The sequence below is a fragment of the Neodiprion fabricii genome, chromosome 7 (genome assembly GCF_021155785.1).
Source record: "Neodiprion fabricii isolate iyNeoFabr1 chromosome 7, iyNeoFabr1.1, whole genome shotgun sequence".
NCBI lineage: Eukaryota > Metazoa > Arthropoda > Insecta > Hymenoptera > Diprionidae > Neodiprion > Neodiprion fabricii.
The window spans coordinates 3,486,941-3,502,973 of NC_060245.1; the positions used below are offsets into that span (position 1 = coordinate 3,486,941).

The following is a 16,033-nucleotide window of genomic DNA, read 5'->3' on the forward strand; positions in this document are numbered from 1 at the left end:
CTAAATGTTACTCACAGACAGCTTGAGCTATCTTGTAGGTGACGGTTAACGAGAATTGGGACGTCTACTACAATGACTACGTTAGTCTTGTCCGTAACAAGAGGGACACTCATCCTCCGGAAGTGATCAAGTATCTGGAACACCAAAGTTACTCGGCTGGGAAACTGTGCACGGATCGTGTGATCAACAGCCTCAATTGGCATCCACTCTGGACTGGAACAGTAGCTGCTGCCTACACCCATCATAGCAAAGTGGAAACTCTAAGTGGACCGGGAGATAGGGACGAAGTGAGATGACTCGATATTTCCATTAGTTAACGTCTCTTATATCTGCATAGTTGAAAATTTTGAAGAATGACTCATGCACGTATCACGAAAGCTGCAATATTAACAAGTTGGTGTTTTTCTGAAAGTATGATGTGAATAACAAAATTTGAAAAAAGTTTTATCGATACTAAAACCAAAAGTCAGAACCTCTGTACTCGCAATATCTGACCTCTGATACCAGACTCGAAAACCAGGTGCGCCGGGCGTGCGAGGGCAACAACAAGGTGCTAATATGGTCCTTCACGGACTGCCTAACTCCCAAGTTGGTGCTCGACTCGCCACGAGAAGTGACGGCAATCTCGTTTTGTCCGTTAGACGGTAACGTTGTGGTCGGAGGATGTGCGAACGGCCAGGTGAGCAGATAGGTTTGGGGGTGGTAAGACAAAGGGAATTTCCCAAGAGTGTTCGCATGAGCAGGAAATACGTTAACTGTTCTATTAGGTGGCGATTTGGGATATAGCCGGTAAGATTGAGCAGGTGGAAACTGTTGAAGTCAGAACACCAGCTCAGGTTAAATATCGGGTCGCGATGCAGAGTCTCATGACGTGGATGAACGAAACCATGTCGTCATCCACCATCAGGCCAGCCGCCATGTCGAGTCTACAGCATGGCCAGGTCGCCCCGATCACTGAAATTGTGTGGCTTCCGCCGTACAACAAGCTGGATAAAAACGGGCGGATTCAGAGTCTCCCGGCCGACACTGAAGTCTCCGAACTGACCTGGCAGTTCGCGACATCAAGTGAAGATGGGACTGTTGCCATATGGGATCTGAAGTAAAACCATTCAGCGGAATCGAGATACAGAACCAGTGTTTTACCGTTTTGACAGCCATCAACAATGTTCGTTTCAGGTACAAACCATCTGACGTTGGTGACGGCACGGCGAGGACCAAGGTTAAGAGGCAGGTACCCCGACCAGAGCCACTGGTCCAGGCGATTTCACCGTACAAACAGTTGGACCGAGTATTCAAGCCGGACTACAAGCTCTCGGTGAAGAGGGACGACGTTTTGGTTCCGCTTTCCACCGTCAACGTCTACTTCACCACATTTCCGACGATCCAGTTGACCGAGGAGGTATCTCGTATGGACATTACGACCAGGCGATATCACGAGCAAGTAATCCAAAAGCCGGATTACGAAATGGAGCCCTTTATGGTGGTGGGAACCACGGAGGGGGATCTCATGCGGATTACGTGGGATGGCTACGAGTTCTCCACTGGTATGATGGTCAATGATGAACCGGCCGTCATCGCCGCAAGGAACAAAATTCACGACGGTCCTGTCACCGTCGTTGCTAGGTCCAAATACCTCAGCCGGATCCTTATCACCATCGGTGGAAAGGTGTTTGCTCTATGGAGGGATGATTGCATGGATCCGATCATTTGGCGGAAGAGCAAGATCAAGTGAGCGTGGAAGTTTTACTTCAACGCGCTTTTCCCACTGCCATTAATTAACTCTAGTCAGTACTGTCTAACCCTAAATGGTGGCTTCGACATAGCGGATGAACAGAGGAACCGAGGCTTTGATCACCTGGACATTTTTGATAATACTGTACAGTACTGATCTTTCAGTTTTTTTTTTTAAATAGATTTCACCAGGTTTCACTCAGCTTCAAGTAACTTTCATCAGGTACACAGCCTGCTGCTGGGGTTCCTGCAGACCGACGTTGTTTCTCTTGGCACAGAGTGATGGTACAATTGAAGTATGGGACCTGCTGTGTCAGAGCGAGAAGCCAACGTTTACTCAGAGCGTTTCGGGCAGGAACATAACGGGGCTAGTCACGCACAGTCTCTACTTGAACCCTCGTTGCATCGCCTTTTCCGACTACAATGGCACCCTCAGAGTCTTCACAGCCCCGGACGTTTTGATGCACTTTGACGAGAGTGACATCAGGTGGCTGGAGCAATTCGTTGACCGAGAAGTCGACCGCATTAAAGAGTTCAAGGAGTGGCAGACTCGCTGGAGTGCTACCAACCTGGAGAACGTTGAGAGGAAGCGAAAACTCGCTGAAATCGATGCCGAGAAACAACGACTCGCCGAGGATGATAAAAGAAAACGGGAAATGGAGGAGGCCGCCGTCCACATTCGCGAAAGTCGAGCTAAGAGAAACGTGAGTTTATTCATGTGGTCAGCATGCTACTCTCTTCATCTTAAAATCACTTGTGTACAAGGCATCGGTTCTCGTATTTGACATTTACTTACCAACTAAAATTGATAATTTGGGTTTAAGAAATTGATATGTTTGTGTGCTAGAAGACGATTTTCTGTTACTTGAGAATTTTTGTCGCAGATACGAAGCAATCCTGAAGAGTTTCTGGCGCAAGCTCGAGAGCGTTGGAAAGCGATGGAGCTCCGTCGAATGCAGAGAGTGATACTTGACAAGAAGGGTCTTCGAAAAGACGAACTTGAGAAACAACGAGCGCCGATGATGATGCTGAGGGAGGAGGTTCACCGGAAAAAGCGGAAGATAAAGAAGATCCTGCAGACCCAGGACAAGATATTCGAGGACTCGATAGCTTTCCTGTTTCCCGATCAGTACCGGGAGAGAAGGCCGACAGTTTCGTTGAAGCCACCGGCTGCTTCGCGCGAGAAATCCGTACCTGAAGAGGCCGATGAATTGGCGCAGCTGCTGAAGGACAAGGAGGCCCAGCCGCCCATCACCCAGTTTCAGACCCAGGAAGAAAAATTCATCTACGAGTTTCTCGAAACCCAAGCCGAAGCGCTTGAGATGATACGACGAAATCCGTACAAGCCGACGTTCGTGTGGAGGAAAGTACTCACCGAGGGAAAGTACAGACGGAAGGTTATGGATCTTCAACTCACTAGGCGCAACGGACATCGCAGGGACTACATGCATATGAAAAGCATCAAGGAAGCTGCCAGAGGCAACGCCAAGGCTGGAATTGTTTGGTTTACCTCTGAAATCAAACACTACGATACCGATGACCAGGAACAGGCTCAGGATCAGGATCAGGATCAGGATTCTATTGGTGAGTTACCTTTTGTTCATATCTCACGGTGCTGCGAGAAGAACAAGTCATCGTTTTTGGAATTGGGTATCTAGCCATGTGGTTTTTTACTGACGTTGTCAACCAACACGGATGAGTTCGCTCTGGACTCTTTTTTCCCACTTGAGGCTTTTCAAAATGTTTCGAACAAATTCAGGTAATCAGTTTCAGGTACGAACTTGATATTCCAATAGTTTGCACGATGAATCTTTCAATCAGTTCATTAGTAAAAATTGTTAAAGAATGGAAAGTTCCCGTGACATCGACAAGTGAGAAAGTTAGGGTGGACGATATCGTCCATGTTGGACGGTGGAGGGTTAACTATCAATGCTTCAGGCGTACGATCTAAATGAAAAAGTTTCGAGAGAAAAGAAACGATGAAAAAAGAGTTTGAAAGCTAAGGCAGCTGTAAATGGAGTTTGAATCAGGTTGAAGGATATCTTTTTCGTGCTGGAAAGATTTTTAAAGTCCAAAATTGAAACTTCAGAAGTAAGAGTGATAATTATTCTCAATCGGTTTCACAATCCTATAATTTTTTTACATCAAAATCAAATGGTTTCTGAAGAACCTTAAAAAATTATTGTTTATTTTCTTTTGCGATTGACTTTTTCCTTGGCTTCTTACCGTCATCTGATCGAAGAAACTTTTCATTAAGAATCGTTGTGGATGAGCTAAAGATGTGATGAAACGGTATCGAAATTTGGAGAACGGAAAAAGATTTGATTCGTAAAAAATGAATAATAGCTAAGTATATAAAAAAAAAAAAATCAAATTCTGAGATTGAACGGAATATTCTCGATATGAATTTTGGAGTTTTTTTAATTGTTGTGAAATATTATTTTTTACAACAAACGAATACTCTTTTGATAAAATTCACCTCAATGAACTCCATTTCGACTTTCTGCGACCTGATTTCGTCGTTTCTTTGTCGCGTCGATACCTTCTTTGACGAAACGCTTCGCGCGCAATCGATCACAAAATTTGCCTCAACTAGGTGAAAATGACGGGGATGAAGTCGACGAGACGGAGGAATAAATCGAACCCCATAGTATCGGGAAGGGAAAGAAGAACAAAAATACGGCGGAATAAACGCCTCCCAAGATCGACTCCACGGAAGGAAGAACGCGTGCATAAATTGGCGTCGCGTTTCTGTAATAATATATATAAACTTTGCGGAGTAACACGGTAAATAAATAATATCGTGTTACGCCGAGTCACATGGGTCACAGTTTTTCACGATTAAAACTATTTAAAACTCGCGTATAAATGAATTTGAAATTTTCCAACTAAGCTTTTCAACTCTCTCTCTCTCTCTATTTCTCTATCTCTCTCTTTCGACCCTCCCGCCCTTCTTCCTGCACCCAAACCGTAATACTGTTTTACTTTAGTACTATTTCTCCCACTGCATTACCGCATTATTATTAACATTGCTACTCGTTGCTCTCACGCTCCTTCTCTCAGACTGTCTCTCTCTCTCTCTCTCTCTCTCTGTCTGTCCCTCGCACTATATTCCAACGTCGTAAAATATGCCCCTTAGCCTCACCCCTTTCCGCCACCCCTCTCTGCCCGCAAAACTGTGCTGCCTCCCCACTGCCTCTCATTTCCCTCGAGTCACGTATTTTCCACCACCAGATTCCACGCCGCCACCCCCAAGCCATCCGATCCAACCCAACCCATGCCAACCCAACACCACCGTGGCTTATATATTAAATGTCTCTACTCGTTTATCAGCCATAACACTGGATCGCCTACCTTTCCGCGTAAGGGTTTGTTCCTGACAACTTTTTTTCACGTACGTGTGTTACTTACACCGACCCCCAGTCGCAGGATTGATTCTATTATGCTTATTTAACAGCGCTATGAATATTATATGCGCGCACTTATTTCCGGAATGTTTATCAACCCTTTGAGTCATAGTCGTGAATATCTTTACCACTTATTTTATATATAGATTTTTTTATGATTATGAGAAATTTTCAACATGCTTCTTTGCGGTTTTTTGCTAGTCATGATAGCATACTAAGAGGTTTTCAATATTCCAGAGTAATTATTGCGATATTATGTGAATTATTATTGTGAGAAATAAATTGATTGAAAAACATCGTGAAAATGGAAGGAATAATTCATTTTCGAGAAAGTTATTCCTCTACACGTATACACGTTTTTCGTAAATTATAAGTTTTTGGGATAACTGATTACGAATTTGAAACATGATTTTAAAAATTCAAGGTGGCGGATCCAATATGATGGACGAAAATTTCAAATTCGATCGAATCCGGAGAAAAAACTTTGTCCAGGGGTTTTTGGATCGCTGATTACGAATCTGAAGTCAGATTTCGAAAATTCAGTATGCAGAATCCGATCAACGGCCCTAAAAACCCATGCATACAATTTTTTGATCGTATTCCATTGAATTAAAAATTTTTATCCACTAGATTGGATCCACCATTTTGAATTTTTAAAATCTGATTTGAGATTAGTAATCAGCTGCCCCAAAAATCATTGAAATACAATATTTTTATTAAAGTTGACTCAGTACAATAATGTGTGACTCAAAGGGTTGAATCATTTTTATATTACGGGCATGTGTTTTTACCATTTTCAATTTTTTTTTTTTCAGTCAAATTAATTTTTTTAACGTCAATTCTCGGATTAATTTTTATCGCTGTACCTATTTCACAATTGCTGTACGAAAAACCAGAGGATTGCTAATTGAGCTTTAGAAGACTTTGAGCGAAATTTAATTTACACAATTTTATGATTCGCATAAACTATAGAATTATAATAATAATAAAAATAATTATAAAAATAAAATAAACACAAACTATAGAATTTTTCTTCTGTTTTACTTTGTATGTTCGATCTTGCATCGAAATTCTTTACTACAACATTTCACATACCTGTCAAAACTTGACGATCAATATCTGTTCGATTCCCCGTTTAAGCTTGCATAAAAAAAAAAAAAAAAATTTTCCCCTGAAATAAAAACCACAAAATTATGTCACACTCTTTTTTTCTCTCTTTTATTGTACGACGTTTTCTTAGATTTTTCCGTGTCTGAGTTAGCGTTAATAATCCTTCAGCGGGAGGTTCTGCGGTCAGGTTTCCCACCGTAATTGAAAGAGCCGATAGTGTTCTCGAAATATAGGTACCCACATATATAACGAAATACGAGAAACAGGGTGAGACGGTAGACCAAGCATGAGGCACATAAGTATGTTTCAAACTTGGGCAATAATGCCGCAGTCAGTTCCAGGAGTCCAAAAGTCCTGCGGAAGGACTCGTCGAAACGGCGAGGACGACCGGTTCTTGAGCGGTTCGAGGCCAAGAGAGAAAAAGAGAGAAAGAAAAAGAGAAAAAGAAAGAGAAAGAGAGAAGCGAGAGAGTTTGTCATTGTGTTTCTTGCCTCGAACGAGAGGCGTTTCTGTTATTTTTTCCCATCTTTTTTTTATTTTTTTTTATTTTTTTTTTTCCGTTGGGTAGTAGTATTGTTTTTTCACCCTTCCCCATCTGTTTCGTCTTCTCTTCTCTCATGCTCCTCCTCCTCCTCCTCCTCTTCTTCTTCTAATTTTTTCTTTTCTTTTTTTTTTGTTCTTTTTCTTTTTATAACTCGTTTATTCTTTTATTACGTGGACTTTTGTAACAGTCCCGAGGCGAGCTTCTACGCTTTATTTTTTCTCCTCGCACGCCGAGCCGGAGGACTGACGAAATTAGTACCGGGGGTAGTAGCTGTGAGTACGGGAAATGTTTTTTTTTTTGGGGGGGGGGGGGGGGGGATGAGAAAAGAAAATTAAGGAATGATGAAGATTGAAGAAAAATGGAAAAGAAAATACGGGAATAGAAACAAATTTCCTTATCGAATGAATATGTGGTGATGAACTGAAAATCAAATCAAGGACAAAATGTTGCTACTAATTTTGTTTAACTTATTATTTTAACTTATTGCATTATTTATTATTTATTGAGATGAAAAATTTTACGCAAGGTTTTCGATAGGATGTTTTGAAAATTCAACAAGTTATTTATTAACGTGAAAGCAGATTATATTGAATTATTTTTCGTTTCTTAATATATCAATTTTGTAAAACAATTATCAACAGCTGCGTGAAATTATTCTAATTATTGGAATAATTGTTGAAATTTTTTTTTATCTCTCATGATTAAGTACTTGACGGAAAAGTTATTTTCTACGCAACATAAATTATTCGCGAGTTAAGAGAAATTGATTTTAATTTCTTTAATCATATTTTGTATGTAATCCATTTTTAATAGCTAGTTTCAATCATGAATTTAATCATTCATAATCACGAAACAACGGGTAATCAAATTGATGAGTTTCAGTTGTATTTTCACTTGATTCTTAATGACTTTCTTAAACTGTTTAATCGGATGGAAAATTAATTACAAATTTATAAAGTGAGGGGTAATCGAATTTTTTTACGGCTGAACTGCGATATTGCAAATATTGAGTTTCGCTGTCAGGAATGCAATTATTTACAACGAGTCTATCGGTTTCACCGCGATTCGATATCCTGCAATCGACATCCAATACAACTGGCGAAATATTAAACACAATTAAGTTAAAATATATAATGTATAGAATTTGATGTCTGGGAAATTAAGAATATGGCAAATTTTACTTTCAAATTTGATTGAGCTTTTTTTGAGGAATGGAAAAAAAAACAAATAAAGGAAACCGAGAATTTTTTTTTACGACGCTTTTGGACGGAATCCTTATCACGTAGAATTTAACGTCTGTAAAATTAGAAGGTTGGATAATTTTACTTTCAAATTTGATTTAGCCTTATTCATACAACGAAAAAAACAAAAAAGAAGAATGGAAACCGAGAAAATTTTTCCAAGCCCTGTCATTACTCATTTCCGGCATGCGTCGAGAGCAGCGTGAAAACGAAGATGAGCTTGCGATTGCAGGGGTTGCGTAACGTTGGTCCGCAGTGCTGATACACGCGTGTCGAGTCAAAGAAGAAAAAGAGAGAATGACACACGCGAAGGTTAAAAGAGAAGAGAGAAGAAAGGGAGTGGAAGAAAAAAGCGAGCGAGCGAGAGAGAGAGAGAGAGAGTGAGAGAGAGAATAAAATAAAAAATATAAATAACTAAAAAGAAACTGGGGTAAAAAACCTGCGCTTCTTTCTCACTGCTCGCCCTGTGTAAAGACTGAAAAGGGCAGCTTTGATCGAGAGAGAGAGAGAGAGAGAGAGGGAGGGAGAAATTTTTCGTTTGCATTTAAATAACGCGAGTCGATCCACCCTTCTCTTCGTTCGGCGTACGTGGGTCGGCATGAAGAGGGTGGGAAGAAGGCGGGTATGTATATAATCGTAATTTAGTTGGAGGAAATGTAATTTTCCAGGACGATAATTCAATTTTACTCAACCTTCGCCTCACCGTCGTTCAATCTCCTCCTCGCCTCTGCGCAAAACTAAGATTAATAATCGTCCTGATAATAAACTGGGGGAATATTTATTCAGGTATATCCAACGCCGAGGCATGTATGGAGGTATCTGTTATTTACAAACCGTATCGTATACAGAGTGTGTGTCTGTGTGTGTATATATATACATATATATATATATGTGTATTTGCTTTAACGTCGTTATGAAGTGATTAACTGCGGCCAAGGCTCTTTCTCAAGACAAGATATTATCTAATAATTAACAAGCGTGTCATTGTAATGCGAGCTGCAAAAATTTGACGCGAATAAAGTGGACTACACTGAGAAAAATTTAATTTGTTACAGTAAATAGAAAAGTTGAGTAAAACAGGTATCGTTAAAAAAACTGTTCGAATATTGTTGGAATTACGAAAAACGAGGTACGCCTAACCATTAACTATATTTTTCGATTGCGGTAAGAAATGAAAATAGTTAATAGGACTGAGCGGTAACCGGAACAAAAAATTTCTCTCAGTGTATAAAACGCGAATTTTGTTAAATTCGTTCCCACATTTATTGGAAACGGGTATTTGTAATGGTTCGAAATGAGTTACTAGCTACGGCAACAACAAGATACAAAATCGCGCGATTCTTTGTCCTGTAAAATCATCTAGCTTTATGAAATAAATTTAACCAGAGATATTGTTACACTGACATAGAAAAATTAACGCGTGAGAAACTTTAAAATTCTTATTTGCATGTAATATAAATTTTTATCATTACCGGTTTTCTTATTAATCTTCAGAACTTATAAAATCTCCAACTTCCAATAGGTGTGAAAAATTTTGTTATCTTTTATAGCAACTTTCAGAATTATTTCAGATTTTAGAAATTGTTTTTTTTTTCTCACAAGCTTTTTGTTAATTATAGTTCAGATACTCTGCGTCAAGTAATCTTGATAAAAACTGCGATTACGTTTTTCGTCATGTACTTTGATACAAAAAATGATAAAGCTAATCTGAGACGTCGAAGTAGAATCTTGATCGAGTTGTCACGGAATGCCCCGTACACACAAGTGGTTATATTTTTGATCCCGTTGATACATGTCTACCTTTCAAAAATCCTCACACGGTGCATCCAACCCGCGAGTTTACTCTACAGCGATGAGTTATCGCCCCGGTGAAAAGAGCCGAAAGGAGACGTCGATAAATTGGGGGGGTTTTGCAGGGGCGGATTAAGGGTGGGGGCCCTTGAGCAGCCCGGGGGACATTTTGAAAGGTTCGTTTGACAGATCCGCGGGCTGGTTATTCAGGCCGCGTAGCGGGTGTCGGCGGCTGGATATTGTTATTGTTGTTATATTATATCACGTTCATTATTATTTATACCTAGTCGTTATTGTTATCTTCGCTTTTCCCCTCGGGCCGCTCTCGTATTTCCGGTATCGCCTCTCCTCTCCTCTATCCATCCTCACCCCCGTTTTTCTCTCTGTAATTATAATAACAACCTCGGAGGGATGGCCAATCGTGCCTTGGATGACAATAATCGTTACTCCGTCTCACGGGTTGCTTCGGTACTCCGGAGGATACTGGTTAATAGGAGCGGGCAGAGACAGTGAAAGGAGTCATTAAATAAAATCATTATAAACGAAGAAAAGGAGAGCCCCGTGGTGTAACCATTATGATAATTATAAATCGTCCCGTCTCAGCCTCTAAACGCGACTCCTTCTTACCATCCTTTCTCTCACTCTTATACCCCCCCCCCCCTTCCCTCCCTACGGCAAAAAGCTCCAAGAATTATTGCCTCTTATATAAGCACCCATACTCGCCCAACTCGTATCCATTAACGAACCTGCGGATACCTCACCAGGAACTTATGTACAGGGTGTACGGTAACATTCACGTCTCTTTCCGTAACGTGAGAAATTTTAATACTTGTGATTATTGCAAGGGTCCTAAACCTTTCAGTCACAATGGGATGGTCCACGTCCCATCTGAAAAATTTCCATGTTTTTAGCCTTATCACAGTTCATTTACAACTTCAAACGATCCTTGTTACTTCATATAACCCTAGAAAACTTCGAGCAACAAGTTTCGACAAAAATCATGGAATTTTTATATTTTTTTCTGATTTTACATCGGCCATATTTGATCCGCCATCTTGGATTTGGAAATTATTATATTCAGACTTCAGATTCGTGATCAGCTACCCCCCAAAATTTTCCCCGAGTATGAAGTTTCGGCCAGAATCATCGATTTTGATAATTTGTTTCGATCTTACATCCGCCATCTTGGATTTAATTATTAAGCAATTCTGAATTCAGATTCGTGATCAGCGACTTCAAAAAGCCCCCGAGTATCAAAATTCAAGCCAAGATATTGAGTTGAAAAATGTGCGACCGAAAGAGTTGGAAACATTTTTATTTCTTGACATAGTAGAAAAATGTGCAGTTTTGGATTAAAATTTACTATTACTTTTTTTGTTGCGAACAGAATATTTAAAATTTATTAAATTTATTACTCATATTCTTTTTGATTTCAATGTAGGCCACTTGTACTGGATTTTCCTGTAACTATAGATTCTGAAAATTTTCTCAGTGCACAAAGGACTGATTTTTCACACTCCTTTGGTGAAACCGATTAATATATACTGAAAAAATGAAACGATGTTTTGACATACCTACGTTGGAAATACCGGTAAAAGATTTTTTTTCAAATTGTAAAAATTTGAATTGTATGATATAAAATGAGAAAAAAAAGACTCGAGCTCAAGTGGTAAAAATTTTTGCACAGTCTTCGCTGAATATAACATTTTTTTCAAAAGTATTTTTCCGTGCAGCTTAGGACTTTTTGTAAATAATTGAAATCATATAAATCGATCGACTCCTTTTCTTTTTGGTAAATTTGATAAATTCGCTATTTTTAAAAATACCATAAAAATTCCCGAGCATAGCTGTCAAAATATGTTCGCTTATTCCTTATTTTATCTTTTCTTGAAAATTGTTGAACACTCTGTATACATAGGCGTGAATATGAGTATATATACTTATTTTTTTATATAATGCATGTATATAAGCCCCACCCTCGACGCTGCTCAGCCAACGGTGGCTACCAGGGAAAATATAATTGTACAAAATGACGTCGCTTTATTTTCAGCCCTCAGTTTCCCTCGTTTTAGTTCTCTCTCTTGATGCCCTCATCCCTCTTACCTCGCACTGTTATCCCCTCGGGTTTCTCATCCTCCGCGAAGTAAAAGGATATACCTTAACACTCCTAATTCGCGGAGTCAACCTTCTACGGAACCTTATTCGTTTCGTTGACTGCGTTCGCAGGCAGTCGGTTAGTTGATACAAATTAGGCCTGATGCAGAGATGGTGTATCAAAAAATGATACCTGTGTAGTCAAAATTGGGAAGAATTTACGGATCTGTATGAATATATTGGATTCAGTGGCTGGTGATTGGCTGGAAATAGCAAATCTTTGATAGTTTAATCTGACAAAGGCTCTTCTGATATTTTGAAATACGGAAGAAATATTCAGATTTGTTGATTTTGAAATATTCCTGACTTATTTCACGTCTGGTACGAAAGTGTAAATGAATGTTCCAAGGGAAGACGGTGGAATATTAAAATTGATTGAGAAACGTGTTCCAGATAACACAAATTAAAAAAAAAAAAAAAAAACATGCCCAAAACTAACGAAATTAAATATCTGAAAATATCTAAATTTGACGTTGCATGCCCGAAAGAACGTATCAAAAATACGATGAGAAAAAAACATCCCCAAAACAAATATTCCAAAATAAAAAGGTCGAAGCAGCGAAATATTTTTAGCTAGCAAAAATATTACAACTCGTTTACGCGTTGCTATTAAAACTCTCCTGAATTTTTCATTCACGAACATAATTTCAATCGGCTGACGGTCAAACTGAGCAGACGAACAAATCCGAACATGTAACGGAAAGCTCGCAGTTTGATGCGAGAGGCAAGCGACGATGATCCTCCAGCTCTTTGATCACTGATCATATTGAGCGAAGAGAATCCGGCCAACTTTTGGCAAAGACACAAGTGAATGCAGCAGCTGCCGGCAGCTTGTGTGAAGGTAGGAAAGAGGCGCGTTAACACGCTCGATTTGAGCATGAAGCAACGGCTGCATGCGAGCTCGGAGGTCAGAGGGAGTTTGGCGTTTTAACGAGCTTCACGAGCTTACGCCGCTCGTTTTCCGGGCGTCGAGTTTTGCCGGGCCTGAATATGGCGCAAGCACGCCTTCCACCACCAACGCGGAGGCTCCTCTGTTCCGGAAGTAGTTTACACGGATCAAAGGAAAAGTCTTTTCCACGCTCTGCCGACCCCATCATTTCCCTTCCACGCTTTGAGATTTTCGTAAACTATATTTTACTACTTATGTAGAGCTTTCGGGTCAGCAAAGTTCTTTTCCGTGCCTCGTAATCCGGGCTGCAAAGGCACAGCAATTATAGCTGTGCTTTGTTACGTCTCTCTCTCTTTTTTTTTTTTTTTTAAGTAGCGAACGTTTGATCGGTATGAAATTTGACTGGGAAAAAATTCGTACGATCATTTCTCAATTTTCATTTGTACGTAGATGTACGTAATGTTCTTGAAATACGTCTGGAATTGTATTTCCAATTATTATAGGTTCGTAATTCAAGCGAGTAGTTTTTTTTGTTCAAATTTTTGTTTCATATATTACGATGCAGAGAAAGAAACGGGAAAATTACTACTATGGATGAATTACTGCTTCCAGGTCCTACACCCTCTGAATACCTTGAAAGTTTCACGTTGAAGTAATTTTTCAAGTAAGAAATAAAAATTATTACCCGACGGCGAAATAATAATCGTATCATCGATACGTACGTATATAGGGAATTCCATGCTTACCCGACCAACATCCGACCCTCGCCATTTATGATTTTGTTTAAAAACAAAATAATGTCTGCAATTTTTCCAATTCTGAAACGGTACCCTGAATTTTTTCAGATTTTTTACTCAACCGCTCGGTTATTTATAAATATATATAGTGATTTTGAAAACGACAATTTTTTCAAATTCTCGGACACTGTATTTTCTATTCCAAACGTTTCAAAACAGGGCCTATGAAGGGCCAATTTTTCTTCAACACTTTCAATTTTTTAGTCAACTGAAACATTTCTGGAACGGTATGAGAATTTCCGAAAAATTCTCAAGACTTCCATTTTTTTTCACTTGGAACATTTCGCGTGGAATCCCCCATACTTGAAAAAATTGACGAACATCGGTACTTTACATTTTTTTTTGTCTTCAAATCTCCCGCGCGTAATAAACGCGTACGCTTACGGCAAAAAGGGCCTAAAATTCATTGGCACGGACGTCGTTATACGTGCGTATTTATGGGACCCATACGCGTATAGTCCATGTTATACAGAGGTGGGTGTGAGAAGACCGCACGTACACGGGGGTAAGCCCAAGTCGGACCATAAGTCAGAGACGAGTCAAATAAATCCTGGATCGGTAGTCGAGTCACGTCCAGCACCGCCGGCAACTCGCAAGTATAGAGACCTGCACCCTCGCCTCTCCTTCTTCCTCGTCTTCCACCCCTCACCCGGTTTCATATTATACCAGTTTTCCTCCTTTCCACTTATCAACCCCCTCCTCGACTTTCTGGACTCCTTGATCCTGGATTCGGAAGGACAGGACACACATTGAGAAAAATTTAATTCGTTACAGTAACTAGAAAAATTTAGTAAAACAGGTATCGTTAAAAGAAACTGTTTGAATATTGTTGGAATTACGAAAAACGAGCTACGCCTAACCATTTTGCGATATCGTCGATCCTTTTTTGGTTATTGCAACGCGAAATCAGTTTGTGACGCTTACTCTACTTTTTTAGTTAAATAATGCTTTAACGTTAATTTATTCTTCCACAAGCGTTAAATTTTCGCAACGGTTGCAAGGAAATCTAGCAACAGTGATCGTAATGAGAAATAATAGTAACGTATACTAGACTTTCCGGTAACGGCTAAAAAACTAATTTTCATTTTCTATCTAGAACTGTATTTTTCGATTGTGGTAAAAAATTAAAATAGTTAAGGACTGAGCGGTAACCGGTACTAAAAATTTCTCTCAGTGCAGGCATCGAGGGTAACAACATTCGGGAAATTAATGATTTCGTTACGGGTGAAGTCGAATAAATTAGCTCAAGGTGTATGGGAATTAATTGGCTCGTGGTAAATTGTTGCTTTTCATGTTTAGGACAGGTTTCGATTTTTTATTTCCTTTTATTTCTCTCTTCAACAGATTCGAAGTTCGTGTTGACGTATTCAATCGAACGTTTAATTACAGTAGAGGTAATTAATAAAAAAAAAAATAAATAAATAAAGAGATGGAAACTAGGAACTAGAAACTACTGATTAGAAGTATTAAAAATTGAATTTTTCCTACAGCTCATTTTTAATGTGTAAAATAATATTCAGGGAAAAAAAATTTTTTAACGAAAGGAAAAAAGAAAAAACATTTTATGTAATAATGATTGAACAGTGTTTGAAAATCAGACGAAAACTAGAACGTAATATCATAAAGAGTATCTTAAATACAGTAAGAAGTGAAAATTATACGTAGTTATAGAAACTGAAACGTGTATTTAGTCTTTGACTAAATTGTAGAATAAGTTGAAAATTTAATCAGTGAATATACGCGGTAAGATTGATAGTAAAAATAAAAGTATTGAAAAATAAATAAAATGCGAGAGGAGAAAAATAAATTGCCCGAGAATCGGTGAAGTTGAAGTATTTAAAACCGCTGGAAGCCAATTTGTGAAAATGCGAGGTTTAACGCAATATCTTCGCGGATTCTATTACCATTTTTAAAATGTTGGGTAGTCCTGCAGGGCGCCTAAATAAATCCTCGAAAGATTGGAACGACCGCCTCTTTCTAACCTTGATAACAACTCGTGTAGTAATTTCACCTATAAACCGCACACGTCATCACGACCTTGGATTATATACGATAATTTTGTCCGCGGGAGTCTGCGATAAACGAAAGGTTGAAAAAGTTTCTCGAAGGTGAGTACGAAAAAAAAAAAAAATAACACGTCTGGGCGTAATATTAATAAGAATAATTTTCCTGGTAGATAAAATTATCATAAATATGTTCAAATCCAAGTATTGAATTTTTTTTTCGTTTTCATATCAATTTGAAAAAGCTCTGAAAGTGGTTTTTTTTTTTTTTTTTCTCAACTTTTACGTCACATTCACCGAATCGTTTGCTTAGTTCACTGCAGCATGTCAATTTACTTGAAAATTTTCAATCAGGTACCGTAAATT

At 39.0% G+C, this 16,033-nt stretch overlaps 1 protein-coding gene across 1 annotated transcript in view; it reads left to right on the forward strand.

Annotated features, from left to right (window-relative positions):
- LOC124186236 (dynein axonemal intermediate chain 3-like) overlaps positions 1-16,033 on the forward strand; it is a 73,604-nt gene that overhangs the window by 2,154 nt on the left and 55,417 nt on the right. The window contains exons 5-10 of the mRNA XM_046577763.1: positions 39-287; positions 521-679; positions 768-1,099; positions 1,177-1,728; positions 1,955-2,435; positions 2,616-3,315. Coding sequence (XP_046433719.1) covers positions 39-287; positions 521-679; positions 768-1,099; positions 1,177-1,728; positions 1,955-2,435; positions 2,616-3,315 — 2,473 coding nt within the window. The remainder of the gene's footprint in view (positions 1-38; positions 288-520; positions 680-767; positions 1,100-1,176; positions 1,729-1,954; positions 2,436-2,615; positions 3,316-16,033) is intronic.